A 24,096-nucleotide genomic window follows, 5' to 3' on the forward strand; every position below is an offset into this window, starting at 1 on the left:
GCAAGGTTTTGTAACAGGCATTTGGGACACTGAGGGCTGACAAAAGCTCCTATTTACTCAAAAGCACACTTACAGTCTGTGTACAGCAAACACTAAACCTCCCTCATGCTGGTCTACTTTGATGCTGGTCTTTTTTAAAAGACTTGCAAAATGGTAAGGAAAAACAGTTAAAGCAGAGTGAAACTAGAAATCTGCTTTCAAAAGTAGGACCCTTAATAGTATCTCAAGCAAGGATATCTTGCATACACCTTCCACAAGGCTGTTAGACAGTTGATGATTCCACATTTCCTTGCAAAAAAAAGTCAGAAGGCATTCATTTCAGCATTTAGGTTTCTGAGAACTTATGTGTATGACACACCCTACTTGCCACAGGACTGGTAACTTAAGTGACAACAATTAGTTGTGACTTAAGCACAGGATCAATTCCTATTGTTCCACAAAGAGCACGTAAGAGGACACATTACAAGACTGTCCACTGTATTCCGGCTGCAGTGTTCTAAATTTCATCCTCAGACCAAAGTCCCACAGAACTACAGCACTCTCCTTAAGTCGCTCCATCAAGCGCCTAGTTCCCCAACACCACAGGAATCTTCATCTCTGCTGCAGAACTCCCTACTGGCACTTTACACTTACTTGAACATTACCTTCAATAAAGTAATGGCAAGCCTTCAACAAAAGAGTAATTTCTTCACCAGAACTGCCCCCTCTGCTAAGCTAGCACAAATTCTTTGTGAACAGCACCCCTCTTTCTGCAAGCCTGTAAGTGTCACCTCACTTAACTGCTCACGACGTAATGCTGACTTTGGTTGTTTGCTGCAGGATTGAGTTCCAGCAAGTCAGCTAGAAAGAGTTCTTCTCTTTCGCCAAGCTGTAAATTATCCTTCTGTCACCCCAATCCTTGGTACATTAAACTGAAAGAAACTGGAGCTGCTAACACTTTCAGGGCCTTGCACTGATCTTCACTTTGGGTTATATGTTCCAGCACACTCATTTGTAAAGCTATAAAAACCCTGTGTGAACTCTTGTTACAGTAATACAAAAAGGCCCTTTCTTGCTCCATGCACGAACACAGGGCAAAAACCTAAAAAGGCCTTTGGATCTCAAAAAAGGGTCACATACCTAGCACAAATAACACTTCCCTCTAGTACCCTTTGCTTAGGTGCTGACACATACCAAAGATGGGATTTCCTGCTTGCAGTAAAGGCAAATTCAGCCCTCTGCTCGTTATCATTTATTCAAAGGGATTTTTTTTTTAAATCTAGGTAACTTCTGATTACAGCAGAAAAGGGAAGGCTAAGACAGGGCAAGATGACAAACTATAGCTCAGTAAATCAAATCATATTGCCCTGCAAAGCAGTTCCACATAGGATTTTTGCACACAGCACAAAGCAAGCAGGTGGATAGGGATCCGAGCTGCAGATCAGTTATCCTGGTTTTAACAATGTGACCTTGACAAAGATGCTGCTACAGGTTGAAGACGCATAACTTCCTGCGTCTACAGCTTGGGAACTGCAGAGATCTGAGGGTGCCTCAGTTTAGGCTGTGAATAAACAAACCCAAAAGACAAAGATGAGACCAAATCCCAGTGACTGGAGGAAGGGTTATGGCAGCTTTCTCCATCTTCTATTAATACAGTTATTCCAAAAATCTTCCTTACGCTGGTTAAGCTTAAAGGTTTAAATCCCCAGAAAATTAAGCCAAATTGCACGAAACTGCTCCAAACTGTCTTTGAGGCCTCCATTTCTATGCGGTCTGAGAAGAAAGGTTCTCTTGTAGAGAAAGCCAAGAGTCAGTTTGCAAGCCTCTACCTCAACTGGCAAACCTCATTCCCAGCAATTTCTTCTTGGCAATAGTGAAGGCAGAGCCCTACCTGCACCCTGCCGGGCTGAGGGGTGGGATTCTTCCTACACAATAGCTTTGTACTTGGAGATGCAAGGCACAGAATCAATAAACCATTCCAGTGACACCACAGTTACAAACAAGGATCTGTCCCTCACAGCTCTGGCTGACCTGTACAGAAAGGGCAGTATCACAGATCCTTTGTCATTATTCCAATCCTTTGTTCTGTAAATTTTGTTCTGCATATAGCTGACGGTAAAAAACACAGAGCTCCTAAAAGAAGGAGCATCTGTTTATAGCATCTGATAGAAGCCCAACAGAACTGGTCTGCTGTGACTAGGCTGCATGTTTGAGCAGCTATCTCAAGATATTTTATACTCTATTGAAAATAATCTCTCGCCTTGCTTGCTCCGTACAAAGGGCACATGAACTATTCAGGGTTGTCTCAGACAATGAACTGGCTTATTTTAATACTGGAACAAATGAAAAATTACACAGCTGAAGCAAAAGACAACACCCTCCCTTGCAAAAGTAACAAAAAATAAAAACAAACAAACCAACCACTAAGGCCAGACTAGCACATACCTAGATTAGAAAAATGCAGCAGCATTCAGGTGAAAGATGATGAATAAACTGAATTAGAGTACATTACATTATTCTCGCTGCGAACAAATGAATGAAGACTTGGACAACATTTAGAACTTCCCAGTTATACCACTTATTCCTGGCCTCCTCACTCTGTCCTAACCATGGAAATGAGCAGCACCTGTAACTTCTAAAGACATTAAGAGCTCAGAGCAGGCCTTTGAGTTGCTAGTGGATTCTAAAAAGAGTCTGTTACTGTAATGCCGAGACTGAAGGCACTCAGAAGCTCCACAGTTTGCTGTTCATGTCTGTGCTAGCAGCAGACATCTCATCCATAATTCATAGAAGTCTGGCAGAGGCTTCCATAAACCCTCCGGCACGCTGGGTTTTTCACCGTACCATGCAAAAAACACCTTAGGGAGATGCACAGCCGTCATTTCATAGAAACACTATCCTTTCCCCTCCATGCTAGATGAGATCTTGTTACACAAGTATTTCTCAGTGGAATTATGCAGCAGTCCTACCATGCCCTGAGTAGGTGGAGAGCTCAGATATACACTACACTGCAAGCAACAAGCCTTCATCCTCCTCCTCTTTCCCATCCATTCACTCTGGTGCACCAGTATTAAATTACCATAAAACCACTTCTTTAAACTAGCATAAGCCTTCAGGGCACAGTCACTTCCCTCTTCTTGTCAGCCAAGAACTGTGCCAAAACTACAGTGGTTTTCTATGGTATTCTTAAAGAACTGATAAAAGCCCTTTGCTCACATCATGAAAGCTGATAGTGGCACAGCTCTTAGTCTCATTTCAGCAAGTATTTTACTACTTTTTCTCAGGCACAGAAATTGAATGAAATCTGCACAGCAGTTTTCTTTTCCCTACGTGGGATAAACTGGCCAGACAGATTAGAAAACCCCATCAGGAGTCATTCTAGTGTCACCTCCCAAAATTCATTTATGAATGTGGCTACCCTTTACCCTGGATCACACAGACAACTCTATGCATTAACAGATGCTCGCAGCAGGGACTTTAAACACACAGCTTTGATGTATTCATGGTATACACTAACTGTACACTCTGCATGATGAGAGCTTCTGTTCATATGTGGCAGCCTGCAAGCCTCATTGCTTCTGCACCTTCTGGAGCCTGGGAGTCCAGAGTGGCTGCGATTCCATCTGTAGCACTGTAGAACCTTCCTAAAAATGACAATTTTTGTCATACAAGTTGAACCTCTGCAACACCATAACTAAAACAGCATGCTCACTTCTATAAAACAACCTGTACTCTGAATAGTTAACACCCCCAGAGACAATCATATACAGAGTTAAGCTGCACACCAAAGGCCAATAAGGTGAGATGATACAGCAAGCGAACAACTAAGGTCACATCACGTCCAACTGTAACTCAAGTCACTAAAGCCGATTAAAAAATACTTTTGCCCTAACATTATAATTAAGGCAAATTTAAAGTTTTTCGTACTTTAAATGCACCTGCAATAAAGCACCTGCAAGTGTTTTCTTTCTTTATCTCTTCTCTGACCACACAGAATCAATATGATGTGCCAGGCAGACTCAGTAATACAGGTAGTAAGGACAAAACAGTACACGGAGAAATATTATCCTGAAATGTGCATCTCTGGCTGGATGCTATTCGGCATTCTAACAGGTTCTGTCTTTATTAGTTCATTGCTTGAATTACCTAATTGCTCAATATTATTAAAATAGATTTTAGCTCCCTAAAAGTATAGAGAACATTTAATTTAACATTAAAAGATCATTCAACAAAGATGATTTCTGTTAAGAAACTTGCTATTTAACATTGCTCTTTAGAAGTCTTGCAGGATCCAGGACCTTCACAGTGCCATCTGCAGCAATTTCATTAATGCCAATTTGGGCCAAACCCTGTAATACAATTACTCAATTAAAAGATATTTCACAAAACTGGTTAGCAAACTGCTTCTGCAGTCCTCAGGGGGAAATCAGATAAATCAAATTCTCCCATTACTTCAGGAACAGAAATCAGAAATCTTCTATTTACAACAATTTTTACCCTATATAAATACATTTGTATGCATTACATGTGTAAATATGTAAGCTATAGTTTCCTGCATGTTAGCTGCTGCACAGAAATAGCTTTTACACATCTATACAAGCATTACCTCAGTGATTCTAATAGTTATAGAAGTGGATTTTTTTTTTTTCCTTAGTCAAGCTTTCCGTACTTCCAGCATCAGAATACAACCAGCATTCAGCAGAGCCTTTAACAGGGAGGGGGAAACCATGAACTGGCTTAACCTGCTCAGTAGTTAGTGATTTGATTGGCTTCTTGTTGTGCAGGGTCTCCATGGGGAGAAGAGTACAAGGCAGCCACTCATCACATTATAGATCAAACGGTTCAAGCGCACAGTGCTTTATTAGTTTTCACATCCTATTTCAAAGCTTTCCATTTCAGGAGGTCTCATTTCACCTTTCAGCAAAGTTGGCACAAGAAAGGAACAAACCTGTCTATGACTGTGACGAGCTAGCATAAAAATTAACCCCCCAGAATAGCAGGTGCTGATGCTACATCGTAAAAGAATTTATCACTTTCCTCAATCTGAGGGACCTATGATGTTGTCTGCAAAGGTCAAAAAAAAAAAAGGCAATTTTAATCCCATGCAGATTAAGACAAAATTTTACACCTTCTCCACAAATACCATTAACACACTATCAAGTTCAGCATTATCAATCTCCAGCGATTAACATTTTCTTCTAAACCTCTGCCATCTTCCCCTGCCCTAGTGCTCTCCAGACACCAGATGCCAGGGAGAACTCAAGGAGAGCAGCCCGCTGAGCGGATCCACCACAGCCGCCGTGCGGGGAATAAGGGAACCGTCAGGCTGAAAGACCTCTGCTCCCCGCAAGGCCTCAGGATCAGGGGTGGCTCGGCAGCTCTGGGCGGGCTGCTCGGGCGCCATCCGCTGTGCCCGCACTCAGCTCCTCCTTCCCGCCCGGGCAGACCCAACCTTCCCTCTCGCCACCGCCCTCTACCACGGCGCCTTTTCCTCGGCGCAGCGTCCACCACCACGGCTGGGGCCTCACCTACCACGAAGCTTCCAGAAAACAAGATGGCGCCGCGGAGAGGCAGCCGTTGGTGATGTCCAACGACAGCGCCACGAGCCACCGCCTCTCAAGGGCTGCTCCAGCTGCCAATCAGTGCGCCAGCCTATCAGAGACCGCTCTGGGGCGCGCGGGCTCTGCCCCCCCGCTCCTCAGGGGGGCGGAGGGAGCCAGGATCGCCACTGAGGCGGCCTCGGTCCCGCTCCGGCTGCCCTGGGGCAGGGAGCTGCGCCCGGCGGGGTTTTCCTGTGCGCAGCCGTACAAGGACGGGCCTGAAGAATTTGTGGTGCTTCGCATTGCCCCTCCACATCTAAATCAATCTCAGGCAATCATCCGCATGTTAAACTTCAAAGTCAGCTCGGTTCCACTCATCTCCTGCTCGGCAAGAACTTAAAAATGTTGCGAGAAAACACTTGACTTTCAGTGTTACGCCCACGTCAGGCAACAAATATGGTTCCTTAACAGGGGCAATCAGGCTTTTCTCACAGTCCATGCTTTCCTGCCATTCTTGTAACTGGACTGCAGCTGTGTGGCCAGATTATCCTAAAAAAAAGCCTTCAGTACAGGATTACACTTTTGTCCTATTTCATTAGCATGCTGAAAATGCAGCAAAATCAAATCCTGGTTCCTCAAAGTCATTATGGACATGCAGCAGTAAATTCTAGCAAAATTTTGAAGGTTTTTGTATGCAGAATCTTTGATTGTGTTTGGTAATACAGAAGGAATAATACTACACAATAAAAAAAAAAAAGTGGGGAGAAAAAAAAGAGGAAAATTTTAAATAGAAAGCAGTCCTCCCTGTGCACAGATATGCCAAGTTTTCGTTATTTTTTTATTTAAGAAAGACCTTCATATTAATTAGCAGGCTCACATGAGCTTCCTTGTTCACTCGGGGCACGGTGTCAGGCGCCCGCCCCACAGACCCGTCCCCGCTCCTGCCCAGGGCTGAAAAACCGCCCTGGATTAAGATGTTACATTAGGCACCTCCAAAGCGTCTAAAGTTAGCCTGGATGAACGCAAGCCAAGCTGTTGAACAGATGGAGCGAAATCCTCCTCTTGATAACAGGAACTTTATATCACTGCCATGGATAAGAAGGGCAGCTAAAAAAAGTCAGGGAGGTGGTTACATAAATTTTGAGCAGGCTTACCAGCAATGCTTAAAGGTAAAACTTCCTGATAGATCTTGAATATCCACTTCCAGCTGCAGACCCTGAGCAGCCGAGAAGTTCTGCAAGAAAAACAAGATCGTAACACTAGAGCCACCACACTATGAGACCATGGGAGCTTAATGACATGGCACAAACACACAAAGCATTAGGAAGTTGGAGCCTGGAGCACAAGAGACTTAAAACCCAGCATCAGCAGAGCGGCACTTATCTCGAGTTCAGTGCACAAAACCAGCTGAGAGGCATATGTGAGCAGAAAGGTGATTGACTACCAGCAAATAACTAACCATCTTATTAACGATGATTGCTCATTGAGAAGCTCAACACAAGCCAGCAACGCGTGGTGGCAGCCCAGCAAGCCAACCACATCCTGGGCTGCATCCCCAGCCACGTGGGCAGCAGGACAAGGGGGGGATTCTGCCCCTCTGCTCCGTTGGGGGGAGACCCCCCCTGCAGTGCTGCCTCCAGCTCTGGGGCACCAACAGCAGAAGGACACGGAGCTGTCGGAGCAGGGCCAGAGGAGGACCCGGAGATGCTGGGAGGGCTGGAGCCCCTCTGCTGTGAGGACAGGCTGAGAGAGCTGGGGGGGTTCAGCCTGGAGAAGAGAAGGCTCCGGGGAGACCTTGGAGCCCCTTCCAGTCCCTAAAGGGGCTCCAGGAAAGCTGGGGAGGGGAGCAATAAGACAAGAGGGAACGGTTTTAAACGGAAAGAGGGGAGGTTTAGATGAGAGATGGGGAAGAAATTGTTTGCTGTGAGGGTGGTGAGCCCCTGGCCCAGGTTGCCCAGAGAAGCTGTGGCTGCCCCATCCCTGGAGGGGTTCAAGGCCAGGTTGGACGGGGCTTGGAGCAACCTGGGCTGGTGGGAGGTGTCCCTGCCCAGGGCGTGGTGCTGGATGATCTTTAAGGCCCCTTCTAACCTGAACCATTCTGCGATTCTATTCTACAAATTTATTCAGTTATTTTGACAAATAGAGGGTCTCCTGTCTTACGTTCTTACATCTCTTTTTTTTTTTTTTTAACCTTGCTTCTTCATAGTCTGCAACACCTGCAAATTCATCTTCCTCATTTTAAAAATGACCTGCTTCCTTGTGTTTCACATGTAATAGAGCTTCAAAAGATATGCATCTCAGCACAGGATCTATTTTTGTCAATTAACTGTGGATATTTTAGATGGAGTCAGATGTGAAATACATTGGTAATATTTATTTCCAAGCATCAAAATCCTTCAGGTAGATATCTAAAATAATCCATAATGACTGGAAACTGGTTATAAAATGTTTCTTATAAAAAGTTGTGAAGAAATTAGTTTCTCATTGTGCGTGTTACACATCCATACTAAACGGGGAGTATATGCTGCATGCAGTTTTGAAGTAATGTTTACTAGAGAGTGGAAGAGATCTGAACAATAAAGCAACTGTTCCCCTCCCTTTAAGTACCTCATTTTTGGAGGAAAGAGCAAGCTATAGTATCTCCCAGTCCCTTTGGCAAAGATAAGTGGATAAAGTGATTTGGGCTTGAGTTGTTTCTCTTCCCCTCCTGCTCCCCCTTCCCATATTTACCTTTACACTTTCTCCAAAAGTTGTAATTATTGAGAAATTGCAGAACTGAATTAACCAAGGGATGCACCTCTGTGAAAGACAAAGCAGCAAAGACTACACGCAACCTTATAATGCCATTCTCTTAAAGCAAAAGTATGGTTAGAAAAGTGACAGCGTGATAACGGCCTCCTAGAGCAGGGCTGCTTTCAGAGTCACCTTTAGTCATTTTGGTGACAAAAATACATTTTTACTCCTTGTTATCTCTGCAGAACACACACAGCCGGGGAGCCTGTGCTGCACTGTGACCCAATTAGTGCAGCCACCCAGTTGCCCAGCTAAACTCTACATTCAGCTATGACTAGAAAATCCTAGTGAAGATGACGTGAACGACACTTGACCCCCCAGAATTTGTTACTGATGATGATAAGCAGAGCTAGCCTACATTTATTTTGCAGATCCAAGCAGAATTTGCAGGGCCATGGGAAAAAAAAAAAAAAGTTCTAAATTGGACGTGTTTGAGAAATACTGAGTCACAAGCCTCAAGCTGCACAAGGTCACTCTTGCAGTTTCTTTTTTCAAAGCAAACCCTAGATTTTATTATATAAAGCAGTGTTGGCAGCACTCAGAATATGCAGTCTTTTTTAGCAAAGCCCTTTGCGGCATGACTATAGTTTTGGTATTAGAGAAGCTTGCAGATGCTGCTGCTTCTGCTTTAAGAAGAGAATTAGTTGTATATTGCAAAATATTTAATTAATTTCCTGTTAAAATGAAATGAAACAACAAAATAGTTATACAATTTTACTAGTTTATATTTCAATTCATAAAGTATACACACTGCAACTATGCTACCACAATGTCCACGCATCTAATATTGATGGAGTTACAGTATATTTTTTTTTTGGTATTAAACAATAGAGATAATGTATGCAGTTAAGGAAAAAAGCTTGGACATAGCATGTTCTATTCCGTAGTTACAGAGTACATTAGCTAGCATTAGTACAGTAAACAAGAAAAAGGTAGAAATACAAAATAAACCAAATATCTTTATATACAAACCAGTGCCTCTTATTGTTACCAGCTTATACTCACACTGCACACAAAATTTATCCACTGATGCAATAGATACTTCAGCATAACACAAACCATTATAAATTAAAAAAATTACAAGGTGCAAAACTCCATTCTACAGCTTTCTGGTGAGAACTCGAGACAATCCAATGAAGAAGAAATCCAAGCACGTTTAGCACCTATTAGTGCAACTGCATCGAGTGTGAAAATTGACCTACACAACCTCTGAACATGTAACCAGGGAAGCCAGTTGGATAGCTATAAATGCTCGCAGCTACACTCAACGCAGTGATTTTTGCCTCATATATATCTCAGTTTATCGTTTCTTTGTCCCATTCATACCTATGTGCAAAACTAAATACTGGAAGCTTTCTCAGAGCTTCACAGAAGGCCTGCTACAGCCGGGTAAAAACAAACAGACAGACCCAAAACAAAAACCCTGACAAAAAACAGACAAAAAGACTCAGTTAAATGTCAGACCATCCACATAATTAGTACTTATTAGCAGTCCTGGTGTTGGGGATTTTAACGCTGTTGATATGTGGATCAAACAATATGACACAGAAGTGAAACGGAAATTTGCCAAGAATTCTGATTATTCTTGTCTAGCACTTAGACAAGTCTCCCAGCCTCAGGTTGTGAATTTGTTTGGCAGCCCATGCCAAAAAAGCCCAGAGTTGCATAGAATTGATTAGTAACAGAAAGAAATGCCAAACACAGAGAGATGGATGCACTAAAACAAAGTGGGGTTGCTCGACAGGAATGCTGAAATCATCCCCATTCATAAAGCAAAACATGTCACCTCCTACTCTCCATATCCTACCTCTGGGGACTGCTTTCTGGCACTGATGTAGTTCTTTAGTTCTTGCTAAAGTCGTCTCTTTTTTGTTGTTTGTTTTTTCATTTTTTTCCTTTTTTTTTGTTTTTTTTTTTTACTTTGTTAGTGACACTTTTCCTTTCAAATAAAATATTAAAAAAGGTTATAACTGTAAAAAAACCTATCATATGTAAACTTAACAATTAGGGTTTGGTAAGTTCTCGTACCTAGTCTGTGAAAAGCCTCCAGCCAGACCGCAGAATGGAGTGTTTGAAGAGCTTCAATCTAGCTACATCACCTGTTAAATATCAGTAGTATGAAGATCCCATGTCTAGCAATAAAACCCTTCTTGTGTTTCCATCCTCTTTATCACTGACCTATTGAAATCCTGACATGCTGTGTTTCTATTTTATTTACATTCTGGTCCTCTCATGTCACAGAATTAAACATCTGGCCAAGGAAGGCAACAAAAGGTGTTGTGTTAAGAAGGTGTGTTTGACAGAACTGCTTTTCAACAAGTCTCTTTTCCTTGGACTCCAGTCACTGTTTTTATAGAGCTTATTGTTCTGTTGAACCATGTTTTCTTTGCAGCTTGTACTTCATTCAATGCCAGACCCAAATGGTGCTCCAAATCCTGCAAACGGAAGAGTAATTTCATTAATTTGTTATATAGTCACAGCACAAGGTTATATGAGTTAAACTTAGAAGGCTCTAGGACATCTACAATGTCTTGGCCGCTTTAGAAGTTAAACGAGTCTTACATAAATTAAAAGTAGCACAACTAGCTGGTGAAGAAAAAAAAGCTTTGAAAAGCACACCAAGACTTGTGTCATTGCCCTTTGTGAAACATTCAGCTTGCTTTAGTACATCCAAACCCTTTAATTCCCTCCCATCTGAGAAGGAGCTATTCCCACAGGAAGTGGACTTTCTACAAAATAATTCTTATGTTTCTGTGAACTGACACACCAGTTTTAGGCTAAAAGAACAATATTGTCATATTTTACACAAATACCTCAAATACCTGGAGTGCTTTCCAATCATGTTTTACGAAACATGTCTAACATTTGTCACATGTTACTTCTTCATTTAACACTGACTGGGAGATAAAGAAACGCATGATTCAGTACTTTGTCAGAGCTTGGATTTCTTCCAAGAAGTTGCAGCAGCTCAGTCGGCAAGTACTGCACTGCAGCCAGGCAGATGTCTGGAAGTTGTAGTAGCTGGTAAATGCTTCAATACAATTTCAATTATTTTGTCTGCATACACTAAGTTTCAGACCAATGTTTGGTTAAATAACCCCATGCAGGAAATAGCAAGTTACAATTTAAACCAACAGGATCTGTTCCAATCCCTCTACAACACACCACATATTTTTCTAGGAATGCAGACGTACCATATAGACTACAAAACGAACCTCCAAAGCATTACCTGTATTTTACATTCCGCCTCCACAAGCTGCAACTTGGTCTGGGCCAGCTCAAGCTCCATTTCCCTCAGCTGGTTTTTCAGCGTTTCCTTCTCCTCATCTGTGTCCTCATCTGAACCGTCCTTGGCAGAACTAGCAACCTTCACACGGCCTTCTTTATTGAAGAACTCCCGGCAATGCTCACAGTCATCCACTTTTTGCTAAAGTAAATACCTGATTGTGAACGCTTGCATTGAAGTGCTGGTGATACGATCAAAGCCTTTTCCTGCCTCTGCTCTGGAAGAGCAGCACAAGACGAGAGGGACGACTAATGGCTTGCAAACTCGGGAACCCTTGGGGAAGCACAGCCAAGCAGGAACTCCAGCCACCCCCAAGATTTACGGGCTCCGGCAAACACTGCTGTATTTTTGGTAATACGGTATTGCTACAATAATGGGCTCTGTACTGCCTACACGTTCCTTTATGGTAAAAGTCAGACAAATTTACTCCAGAAAAAAAGACCCCTCAAAAAAAATTAACAGTTATTGCCCAGCATCAAGGTTAGTATGTAATCCATACAGCATGGGAGAGAACGGACAGTTATTCATCTCTTCTCCAGGATCTCCCCCTTATCATCTTCTTTCCAAAACTATAAGTCACTAAGGAACTCTCTTTCAGCCACCATTTTAATAATGAAATAAATAGTGTGCTTTCTGTTATGATTTTGCTGGGAGATTTAAACATTCTAGACTGTGGATCTATCTGGTCTCTTACCCGTATTTTCTCAATTTCAGCTTTATTTGCTGTTTGTTGCTTTTCCAGTCGCTCACTCAGCTGGGAACAAATCTGACATAAAAAAATATGTTACCAGACCATTTATAAATGTAAATTTCCTCCCAAATGAATGCTAAAGCACAAATAAATGCTACAGGAATATTAACATGGGTAGTCTGAAGGGTCTGAGAAAGCCAGGAAAACTGGGATGCTGCATTAAGTTGTTTCATTGCACGTATTTTCATTTTCTACATATTCTTCTACGCCCAAAGAAAAAGGTGCAGTTTGAACATAAGTTATTAGCAGTTTGGCCTAGCTAAAGGAGACAGAAAAGGTTAGGAATAGCATGGCTCTTTTTGTTGCCTTTGGGATAAAAGAACCAGGCAAGACAGCCAGAGCAGTAAAAACACCAGATCGTTCCCGGAGACCTGTGTGACGCAGACTTCAGAATGTTTTGAAGGTTATGGGCCCACTAAAACGATACATGAGTTTGCTCCCTTGATACCTTACAATCAGGAGCCTGAATTCCAAAGCAAAATCTTTGAAAGGAGAAAGGCATTTTTTTTTATTTCTTAAGTGCAGTTCCCATCTGATCAAAGAAGGGAAGCTGGGAGAGAAACATCTTTTTGGGATGAGGTGAACCTTTAATGTACAAGAGCCCATTTGGACAGCGTTAGGCTGTGGCTGATGCTGTGGTCACTGATGCCCTACAAATACCTACATCAGGGGCAAACAGAACTGACCACCAAGCATCAGGATCTCAGCAAAAGAAAATACAAAACCAATCACGAGTTTCCCATGTAAAATATCTAAAATATCTCCTCAAATGCATGGCACAGATTACACTTATTTCCAGAAATCTCCTAAAATACCTGGGAAAGTCTTGCAATTCGATAGCAAATCACATCATCGTTAAGTTGTACTTACCTGTTTGTAGTCACCAATAATAGAGCTGTTCTTTTTGATCTCCGACTCTGCCTTATCTAGTTCCCTACGACACATTTCCTTCAGCTGCAGAAAAAAAAAAAAAAAGGGTTTATGTATTTGTACAGTCTGAGCAATAACCAGGTGGTATGTCCTCCTTCTCCTTAACCTTACTGCTATCCTCTGCACCAGGGAACAACGGTCTAGCTCAGTTCCATGCAGACAAGGAAAAGCTAGACTTTGGTGGCCATCATTGTTAGAAAAATTACTAGCTAAGAGAAGAAAGTATTAAAGTGCTGACAGCTGAAGTCCTATACTGCCTCTGCGCAGCAATCTCTGGCACAGTCTGTGCCTTCGTGATTTCAAGTTAAAAATTCACTACCCTATGAGGCACCTGGCAGGAAAGCAAAGAATTCTGCTTTGCTGACGTCCTTTACACTACAGAAGAGGGACAAACATGACTTCGAATATAAAGCCCTTCCCACACTTGTCACTTTTTTTTTTTTTAAATTTCTGTACTGCACAGAAATGTGAAAATGACAGAAATGCCCCTAACCTGAGCTGATTCTTCTTCTAGGCGCCTCTTTTCTTCTTCTGCATCAATCAGCTTCTGTTTGGTCATTAGCAGTTCCTTATTCAGAGCATCTGCCTTTTCCTCCGCCTGAAACACAAAGAGCAGAGTACGACACTGAAGAGGGGCTTTCTTGCTGTGCCAATGCTGCTAGGCAGCCACAGGCACAGGCTCCAGCAGGACACAGCCAAGATCGCAGACTTTTCATCCTTGTCAATAAGGGTCTGTTCACTGCTATTAATAAAGCTTTATTCTAAAAATTATTTCCCTAAAATTACTATCTACAACGATAATCAAAATTCAAGTATACCACTAGACTCCATCACTTCAAAACTCCTCCTTGAATTCAGGGATTAGTTTTAGCAAAACTGGGGTAGGGATTGCTCAAAGAAATCCAGTAACAAATAAGTTTTTTTCTCATCCAGACTGAAAGTTGACCAATACATTTTGAAGACCACAAAAGGCACAGAACAGCTCACAATGCACAAGATCGATAAAAGACTAGAAGCAGCTTAGAACTAAATTCAATTTGCAAACATTCAGCCTTGCAATGAAAATAGAATTAATGAAAAGTGCTTCTAGAACATTTAACCCCCCCCCCCCCGAATTCTATGACACCTACCAATGGACGTGATACCATCTTTATTATGCCGCCCAGAAAATACCGCATGAAAAAACTTAGCTGCCAAAGGAAACATAAGAGCCAGACCTCTTTTTCCTTTCCTCAAAGAAAAGAGATGTTCCACCAGAAACCATACAGTCTTTTTTTACTGCAGGTTTTTAAGAATAAAGATGTATTGTTGAAAAATCTTGGGTTCTTTATAAAACAATAAAACTCTCTCTGCAAAGTTAGGTCATCTTTTCCTGTCTTATACACAGCAACCCAGTACTTCCCAATAGGTGTATGAATTCTACATAAAAATAGATCAATAACTCAACTGATATATAAAATCTTCAGAAAGTGGCTGTACCAATTCCCTTCAAAGGAATAAAATCAAAAAGTGAATTTTAGTCCCTTAAAGTCCTGCTGATCCTTTAAAACAGATGGCAAAGGCAAAGAGAACATCTTTTCATTAGACATGGTTTTTAAGCTGTTTTAAAGTTAAAGAAAACTGGGATGTGGGAGTCCAACAACAGTAGAAAAATGAAGCCTATTTTCTGGTCTAGTGCAAAGGATATTAAGGAAATTCTTATATGTCCAAATGTTTTGGCTTTGATCTTTTAGGCTGCAAGATTTCAGACATGCCATGAAAGTATTAGAAAAGGTGTGTTAAACAATGCCCTTTGGTACTTTTCTTTCAGGACATCTGGCTAGTAGAGTGAAACTTATCCTTTCAGGATCCAATTAGAAGAATTAATCGGGGTCCTAAAGTAGGATCAAACCTACCTATCTCCTCCTGGGGAATAACCCAAATGCTGCCAACATCATTTACCATCTTTGAAAGCATGACTATTATAAATCCAATCAGATGCCTCAAAGATTTTGCTTAATTCTGTTCCTCAGCTCTCCATTTAAACGAATCAATGTAAAAGCAAAACTGTCTCATACAGGCTCAAACAGCCACAAACAACAGTTAGATAACAGCTGGTACAAAAAGCTTCTGCAGTACATTTTTTGCTGGAGTCCAACCGCTGGGCAGGCTGCGCGGCCTTCGATGAGCTGTCTTTAACGAAGCGAAAAAGCACAAGGTAACAGGAAATGAACATGTCAGTGCGCTGTGAAAACCCTGCTTCTAGAACATACTTCTATGATTCACAGATTTTAACACGAAAGAGCAGTAGATGTAATAAACCTGAAATTCATAAACCAAACCTCATTAAGAGCAACATCCACCCATCAACATTTACTCTGAATATTTTTCCAACAGCAAGTTTCCAGGAGACCGTGGGAAACCTTAAATTCTCTGTAGCAGTTAAGTCGAAATATTTTAAAGCCTGTCAACTCCTGCACTGTATGATTTTCAAAAGTGATTTTCCTTTGAGATTCCAGAAATGCATTTATCTTGGTACAGAACAAGAACGACAAAACACAAGCACTTGAACTGTTCCCCTCACCTCCCCAAGCAGACAGACCAAATGCATTCTAGCCTACCACCTGCACTACAAACACCAGTATCTTTCTGTCTCTGCATGTCCTGTAAAAAAAAAAAAAAAGCACATCCTAATAAACCCTCCCAAACATGAGTATGTAAAGAAGGGAATGACACAGCAAGCTTAAAAAAAATAAAATCCTTTAACACAAAGCAAACACAAAGTTTCCTCCTGAGAGCTCTACTGATATGGGAAACAACCCAGGATGATGAGTTCACACCGGCAGATTTCAACAAGCCAAATGGAAACCACAATAACATCTTCAGAGCTGCCTGAGGTATCCAAGAATCTGATTCCACTGAGAGCCAGACAGACTCAGACTTTCACATTTACTAGGCCCTTGGCAAAAGGCTGTCTGCTGTGAAATCTTATTCATAAGAATACCAGTTGAAGGAAAACAGAATACAGCATCCACGTTATTATCTCTGTGACAATTTAAAGACTTGACTTAGCTCCTGCTGGACCTTCTTTTAATATACATAGAGAATAAAACAACTGCTCAAGTACAGGCTCAGAACCTCTCCTCTCCCTCAAATTACTCTGAAAGTTTTTCAGAGTAATTAGTATTTCAGTCACCATCTTGTTTCCCATGGACCTCTGACACAGGCCTATATCTCATCAGTCTGCAATAAGGCCATGGAAGAAAGAGTCCTTTCCCACCCAACTGGAAACACTCTATGCATCTCCTCTCCAATGAGAGGAGTAATAAGGAATTAGCCCTAGTACCTTGTCTCCACTAGTCAGCATAAAGACATGTCTTACGTTGTCCAAATCTTTTCGCAGAGCAATCTTGCTGGTCACCAGTTCGTGCGCAAGATCATCGTTTTCTTGCTCAAGCCTCATGTTTGCTTCTTGTAGGCGCCGGTTCTCACGCTGTGGGAAACAAAACAAAAGAAATCAAGAAAAAAAATCTTCCCAGATGTTTGTCTATAAAACACAATGCTTACTGTGCCTAAGCAGAAATGCCTACTTTATATCTTAAGTATGCAAAGACAACTCTACCTGCATGAAATTCAATGAGGACAAAACTAGCCAGCCCTATTGTAAACAGAAAATATAAGCCTTGAAAAGAAGCCACATATAAATAACCCTGCTCAGCTATTACTTGTTGAGCTACAGAAATGTTTTTGAAGACTGCAGAAGTGGGGTGTCATTCTGCCATCAACAGCTTGCCAGGAGGTTCCTACAAGTACTGATCTTCTTGGCTCAAAATAGAATTTGCATGCTGGAAACAGGTGAGAGGAGGATCCTGGGAAAAACACTCTATTTTCTCCCTCCTGTTACAACTCCCAGCACACAGACAGATATTAAAGAAAGTTTACATAAAACTCTTCAGCTTAGAATGTATAAATTTATGTGTGTGTTATTGTGTTACATATAACCATACATAATTTTACGTATAAAATTTATTCCTATGCTATATTTATTTGCTAAATAAAATATTTATAAAATTGTATACCTACCATAACATACATAATTTGAAATTAGGAAGAGGAGTGAAGTCAAGATTATAATCGGGAAGGCAGAGTCAGAATCAGTTAGGCATTTTCTTTCTGTTCACGGCTTTTGGTGCAATCAGCATGTGACACAAGGGCTCGAAACAGGCTCTAGTGAAACAGTTGTATAAGCCCAAATATAAATTCATACTATTCCTTTTTTCAGTGTGAAGGTGGGCTCACAACAACCCCATCCTGATTAACATTGCCAAAATATACAGATTCACTTCATGCTCGTGTAGCTGATTCCCCTGTGGTATCCAAATTGGTCACAAAACGAAAACAGCTCAAAGAAAAATGAGTCAAAGTGGGAACTTCCTGGAGGTGCTGTGTGTTACATCAGGCTGCAGTAGTTTAAGCATTACCTCAAATCTTTCTATAGGATCCTCCTGTTGAGCTTGCTGCTCTCTCATGGTATGATACTCCTTTTCATATTTCTTCAGCTTCTTCTGGCTAATCTAAATTAAAGCAGCCCATTAGTTCCTGCCCAGAACATCAATAAAAGAACACAATTCACAAAGGGTTATGGTACAAGCTTTAGGCAATTCCTGCCTTCTACAAAACACAGCTAACATCTTCACTCAATTTTGAGTATCAAACCCTTAGACACAGCCAAAAATTCTATTCTACTCAATATAATAAATAAAGCATCCCTTCCTCTTATTCTTCTGTGGAACATAGAAAAGCTTTTGCAAGGCATCCACAGGAGCATCCTACCCGAGTTTTCCTTGTGCTGCACAGCTATCTGATGCTCCGAACGCTACAGTGGCTTAGCATAACAGATTGCCTCAAAACCCACAAGCCGTGTTGAATTTTTGAACTAGCGAGATGCTGAGGTTTCTTCAGCTGCTTTTTCAGCTGTAACATCTACCATCACGCAGAAGTACTTGGTTTACTATATGTGAGACTGCAAATGCTGAAAGGGCAAGTGCGGGCTCAGCTGACATTTCTGTGAGTGTCACTCAAGCTCAGGAGAAGACAGCCCAGTCCCAGAGCTGCTGAGGTGTCTCGGCAAGCAGCAACGACCCAGAGCACGTATGTGCTGTCCCCTGCTGTTCCGGGCTTTGGAAGGCTGGAATTCTGTCTGTGGCTCTGGGATACCCAACTCCAGGAAAGCGACTTTCTCAGGGTGCCAGTTTCCCCTTCTGTGAGAAGGGCGAGAAAGGCGGTGTTGAATTCAATGGCCTGTGCACAGTGCTCAGTCCTACAGGGCCAGAGACACAGAAGAACCTGTAACAGATCCCCAATGGCATCTTTCCTGGGGTCACCTCTCAGCTGGGCAGTATGCTACAAGGGTTTAGCAACACGGACCACGCCAAGACCACTGTGAGCGCTTGTGGCTTGCAAGTTAGTATGCATCTAAGTGAAATCTCTAGTATTAAAAGTTGCTGCTGAACCATTATTATTATTATTTCAGTAAACCAAACAAATTAAAAACCTATGGCTATGTTTTCCTCTTTAAAAAAGTCTTGTCTGAGAAACATGGTAAACAAATTTTACATGCATAAATGACAGGCAGAATGGAAAACCCATTTAGTTTCTCTTATCTTTGGTTTTATCGTTAACAACCTTACTTGACATGAACTGTAGAAAACTGGTAGTTAGGCTCCCTCTAGCGAGGGCTGCACAGAAACATTTCCCTGTACTTCAGTTGACATTTTTTTGGAGATGCCAGCCCATTTATCTGGAGTCAGTCCAGCCACATCACAACTGCAGAAGTTATTCTTACAAAGCACTCCAGACAAACACGCAGACTATTAACCCTTTGCTGACAATGAAGCCAGTAAATTCAGCAGATTATTTCAGTGCTCTGCCCCTGTGGAAACACTGCCCAGACTATTGGGTTTCATACCCCGAATCTCAAGCTATGTAAAGGTTAGATCTTGAAAAGCGAGGCGTACAGCCACGTGAGAGAGAAAAGGAAGGAAGGCACACACCATTGTATTTTCGTCTTCTACTTTCCTGAGTACACGTAACCAGTTTTTCTTCTAGACACCAGTAATAAGGTGATCCTGAGAAGATTTGCTATTGTCACCGATTCTGGACGCTGGAGTCCACAGGGAATCATGCCCTGGGAAAGTCAGCAAGGCCTTTGGGTTTGCATGTGACAGAAAGCAGAAACGAACACTGAAGACCCACCACAGTTTTGCAGGGGCACAGGAGGCAGCAGTAACTCTTAATATTTGACGGCAACACCGAGGAGTAACTTTAAGAATCTAGTGTTGTCTCAAGCTGATCATTTACTGACCTCCTTTCCAGCAGAATGCTGTTGTAATCACAATGCCTTAGCCAGGCTACTTCTCCCTTCCTATAAATGATTTATTTTGACATCAGGCCCTTTTCTGCTCAAAACCACTTCCAGATCCAGAGCTGGAGATTTCTACTGACAGCAAAGGACTTATATTTTAGGTCAAAGAAAGCAATTATGTGCAGCACTCCCGTCAGGGGAAACACACATGGATGCGACAGAGAAGCGTTCAGCCGCTGTGCAGAGCCCAGCAGCGCAGCCCCTGCTTCCTCCCCAACTTCCACTCAAAACCACAGAGCACTGAAGTGGACAACCCTCCCGCGTACCGCTCAGAGAAGAGCATTTGCTTTAACTACTTCACACCGCACTGGGAACGCAGGGAATTTTGCCAGAGTGGGAAGAGGAACAAGTTGTTATTTGAAAACATGAAAGGCAAATGCACTCATTACACACGATCTTAACCAGATGCACGTGCAACCTCTAATCTGTGGCTAATGTTAAACAATTGGAGAGCTAAGATAGCCTACTTTATTCTTGATTATTCTGTCATTTCTACATGAGTTTCATATAAGATATGCTTGAACTCTATGCAGAATACTGCTATCTGTACTGCTACTACAGCAGGAGTACAAGATGCCTTGAACGTTAACGTACCAGGGAAGTCGTGTACGTATGCAATGATGCTCCAAAGAATTCCTCTATTAATTTTTAAGGAAAAAGGATACTTTGAATCATACCAGTGTATTTGACTAAAAATTAGTCTATGTGAAACTGTAAAGAAAGAATTACAGCTTCCTTAAAATACACTAAATAAATTAGCAAAGTTCCATTTTAGAACTCAATCGTTAGATCTATGAAGAGGAATCAATAACTTCCTAACTGTAACCTTTTTTGCAAAATTCACTTTAAGGGCTTATTCCAAAGTGCCTATATAAAGCTTTAGTTACAATATTTACTGATTAGAAAAGCAGTTAATGTTCAGCTGTGAGGTAATGCGATATTTGCTATATATAACTAAGGTCTTAATGTCAAAGGCTAGAACTTTTATTTCATATAGTTATATTTAAGAAATAGGGCTTAGTGGGCAATTGACATCTAAAAAAACCTGCAGTCAAGCAAAAAAACCCTCCACTCTTTACCTCAGTAGTTCAAGCACACAGGATAGCTCACAGAGCGCTCTGAATAAATTCGATTAAGAAAACAGGAATTACTAAGATGAATTCATTTCTGGAAGTGCATTTCTCCAGTCTACGGTACACACCGAACTGTAGTTCCTATGTTTCTATTCTGTTCAAAAGGCGGCTCCTGTAAGGACCAGAGATGACACTTTGCTGCGATACACGGTTTCTGTTATATAAGTCGGTATTTCCTAAACATTGACTGTATGAGCAGTTAATCAACGATTTGTGGGTGAAGTCAGACAGCTGTGATGACCACTTTAAGAGCCAGCCTAGATTAGCTTGCTAGCCTCAACCACCCTCGCAGAAAGCAGTAGGTAATTACAAAAGATTCATGTTCAGAAACATGGGCACACCAAACACCGTACGGTACATGTCGGAGCTCTGCCTCCAACCAGAGCGTCGTAGCCCTTGTTTCCAGTACCCAAAGGAAAAGCCAAGAAGGAAGCCCAAACTATAAACCTCCCACATGAGCCGCTCATGAAAAACAACGCTTTTTTGCATCATTAAAACACTTCAGCTAAGTGTGGCGGCACTAGAAAACATACAACTCAGCCAGCACTTTGTTTAATTTCATATAAAGAAGACCCTCTTTAGACTACAAAGATCATAACAGATTAACCTGTTATTGTCAGCGCTACCCAGAGTACAAGTGAAATAGTTCTGAACGGGAAATTAACTTAAAATGCTTTTTAAAAAAGCGGCATACATCCCCCACCATAAAACAATGACAAATCAAAACCTCACACAGGAAATATGTAAACCTCAAGGTCATTTCCCTAGCTTGACTTGTAAGAAATCTTAAATGCCAAATCATATTCCTTCATCTCCCTAGAAGATCTGTAAGCCTATCAATGCATTTTTAATGAGCTCCCTATTGCAGCACATAAACATCACATGCACCCGCGATTAAAAATAGCCATATTCTGCCGGAAAGATGACATTCTGCTTTTGCATTATTTACTCTGTTTTAAATGAAACCTCCCCACTACCTCTAGATGAAAGACACTACCCTGTTTGCAGCTACTACCAGAGAAAGATTTCATCAAAGAACTACAGAGATGTCTGCAATTATTTTATATTAGTGCCATTAGTCATTTAAGTTGGGTTGGGTTTGGGGTTTGTTTTGGTTTTGGTTTTTTTTTTTCAAGTAGTCTGATTTTCAGTAGCACTGAATATTGTTTCCTGAAAGTCACTCTGGTTTTGAGTTCTGCAGGTGGGCCCATATCACTGAGAATCTTGGGGCTTTACTGGGCTTCGCTGTGAAGCATCTGCAATGTATGTGCATTTGGACAAGTGAGCTGCAAAGTTACATACGGAGATGGAAACTGTGTGCATAAAGAAATGGTTGCGGTTGCTGTCACCACATCTTTACCTTCATATTACATGCTAATTCCATCAGCTTTTTTGCATTTTCTTCTGAGCGATATCTCTTGGGCAGCTGTACACGGAAGAATTTTAATGCCCCTTCAAAGTCAGTCAGTAACAAATCATCCTTGGTAGTCTAGAGACAGGGAAAGAAAAAAACAGTAACTGCAAAGGAGATCCTGCAAAATTACTGAATTCCCAGAGACAATAGCACAACACCAGTTTTGTAAACCTCCAACAACATGACTACTACTTAACCTTCTCCAAATAACTGTTTGTTTCTATTTCTGCAACCTACTATTTCCCCCCCACCCAAAAGCACTGTGCTGTACGGCGCATGCCGGACAACGGCACGTGTAATACAGGAAGCTGTTAGCTGTTTTTTTTTTTAAAAAGCTTAATATTTTTCTAACAGGCATCTTAATTTTTTATATTGTGCATGATGATGCATAAAACACAATGTAATGTTTGATACTCACTTTTAATAATCCCAGTGCAACATTAAAGATAACACTTATTCCCTGGAGAGAAAAATAATGGCAAAATAAATTAATTCCTCAGTATTTACAAGCCAGGATATTAATTTATTTGGTGGGTTTTGTTGTTTGTCTACTTTCTGTGAAAAGGAGAACCAGGATACAGAAGTAACAGGTGCTATATTAAATCAAAGGCCCAGAGAATGACTTTGCAAACAATTAGGAAAGTCTATTTACTGGAGCATCGTTATAGATAGCAAAACAATGTTTCAACACAGGTTTTACTATCTCCTTAGTAGCTTGAAACTCTGAAATGATGAAGGCACTGTTCTGTACTATATTTTATTTTTTAATGACTAGATGGGCGGCTCACGATCATTTATCATATAGCAACTTCTGAAAACCCTGGATTCAAATGCAGCAATATATACATCAATATATTAAGTTCTGGTACTAAAAAATTGTGATAATTCCTGTAATGAAAAAGAAAGTGACTCACTTTAGGACAGAGTCCCACGTCATCATCATCTGTTTTGACACTACTTGTTAGAAGTCTTTTATTTATATTGCCCAATTAAATACAAACAGTCCCTATAGTCAGTAGTAGCACACACCATCTTAAGAGGTACCTTTGATAAGACACATTGCTCATCTTATTTCAAGATTATGTCTTTCTTTTTCCCACTAAATTATTTTTTGACTATTACTTTAAAACAATAAAAACCCCTTAAAACTTCACTATGAGCACATTTACTATTTATGAATTAAACATGTGTTTCTAAACAAATAGAACTGATTTTCTCCATACCATCTGTTGCTTTCTATTACATTGGCACGTGGACAAAGCAAGCAGCAGACAGATACAGAGAAAGGGTAAAAACATTGACCAGCAGATTAATGAACGCTGAAACCCTTCCATAAAGGACATGCAGACAAACTGCCACTTCACAGTAACAACTGCAGATCCAACGTAGAATGGATGCACCATGTTAAACAGTGAGTAAAAAAGCAAATGATTAAATAACTCAAGGATGCTTCAGTATGAAAGGTGATTTGTTCACTTATGTTAATAAGCTCTGACTCAAATTACACTACTTACTAGCATACTACCAAATACACGTTTCTAAACGTGATTATGTACAAAATCTCAATATAAAGAATTTTGCTCTCTAAATATATGCTGTGAAGTATAAAGAGGCTTGAAGTTTCAAGGAGAAAGAGCTCCAAGCTTGTTAGGTTACCAGCATGAGAGTTAGCTGGGCAATTTTATATGCAATGGCCTCCGTGCAATAATACTCTAGGAAAAAAACAAAAGTTATCATTGCATATAATACGGTTTAATAACAGAGGAATCCACATATTTGTAAGATAACTCTTACCCCATAAGCACTATACAGAATCTCACATACATTCAGCAGTGTTAAAAGAAATGGGAGATTCTAATATTTTACA

The 24,096-nt window shown here is 41.1% G+C and overlaps 2 protein-coding genes across 5 annotated transcripts in view; one reads left to right on the top strand and one right to left on the bottom strand.

Annotated features, from left to right (window-relative positions):
• The window catches only part of STRBP (spermatid perinuclear RNA binding protein), a 79,810-nt gene extending 72,738 nt beyond the window's left edge, over positions 1 to 7,072 (top strand). For both annotated transcript variants that reach the window (XR_010073432.1, XM_063353354.1), the window contains one exon: positions 5,208 to 7,072. The gene's annotated coding sequence lies outside the window, so the exon portion shown is untranslated. The remainder of the gene's footprint in view (positions 1 to 5,207) is intronic.
• Positions 7,073 to 9,241: 2,169 nt separating this feature from the next.
• RABGAP1 (RAB GTPase activating protein 1) overlaps positions 9,242 to 24,096 on the bottom strand; it is a 73,973-nt gene continuing 59,118 nt past the window's right edge. For 2 of the 3 annotated variants that reach the window (XM_063353339.1, XM_063353338.1), the window contains 9 exons: positions 22,648 to 22,689; positions 22,176 to 22,304; positions 17,740 to 17,832; positions 16,641 to 16,751; positions 13,773 to 13,877; positions 13,220 to 13,303; positions 12,293 to 12,364; positions 11,542 to 11,739; positions 9,242 to 10,747 (listed from right to left, as the gene is read on the bottom strand). In XM_063353339.1, the coding sequence (XP_063209409.1) occupies positions 10,625 to 10,747; positions 11,542 to 11,739; positions 12,293 to 12,364; positions 13,220 to 13,303; positions 13,773 to 13,877; positions 16,641 to 16,751; positions 17,740 to 17,832; positions 22,176 to 22,304; positions 22,648 to 22,689 (957 nt within the window). In that variant the 3' untranslated portion in view covers positions 9,242 to 10,624. Of the gene's footprint in view, positions 10,748 to 11,541; positions 11,740 to 12,292; positions 12,365 to 13,219; positions 13,304 to 13,772; positions 13,878 to 16,640; positions 16,752 to 17,739; positions 17,858 to 22,175; positions 22,305 to 22,647; positions 22,690 to 24,096 lie in introns of those variants that run through there. The other variant, XM_063353340.1, reaches the window with a different exon arrangement.

Source organism: Chroicocephalus ridibundus, chromosome 15 (genome assembly GCF_963924245.1).
Source record: "Chroicocephalus ridibundus chromosome 15, bChrRid1.1, whole genome shotgun sequence".
Lineage (NCBI taxonomy): Eukaryota > Metazoa > Chordata > Aves > Charadriiformes > Laridae > Chroicocephalus > Chroicocephalus ridibundus.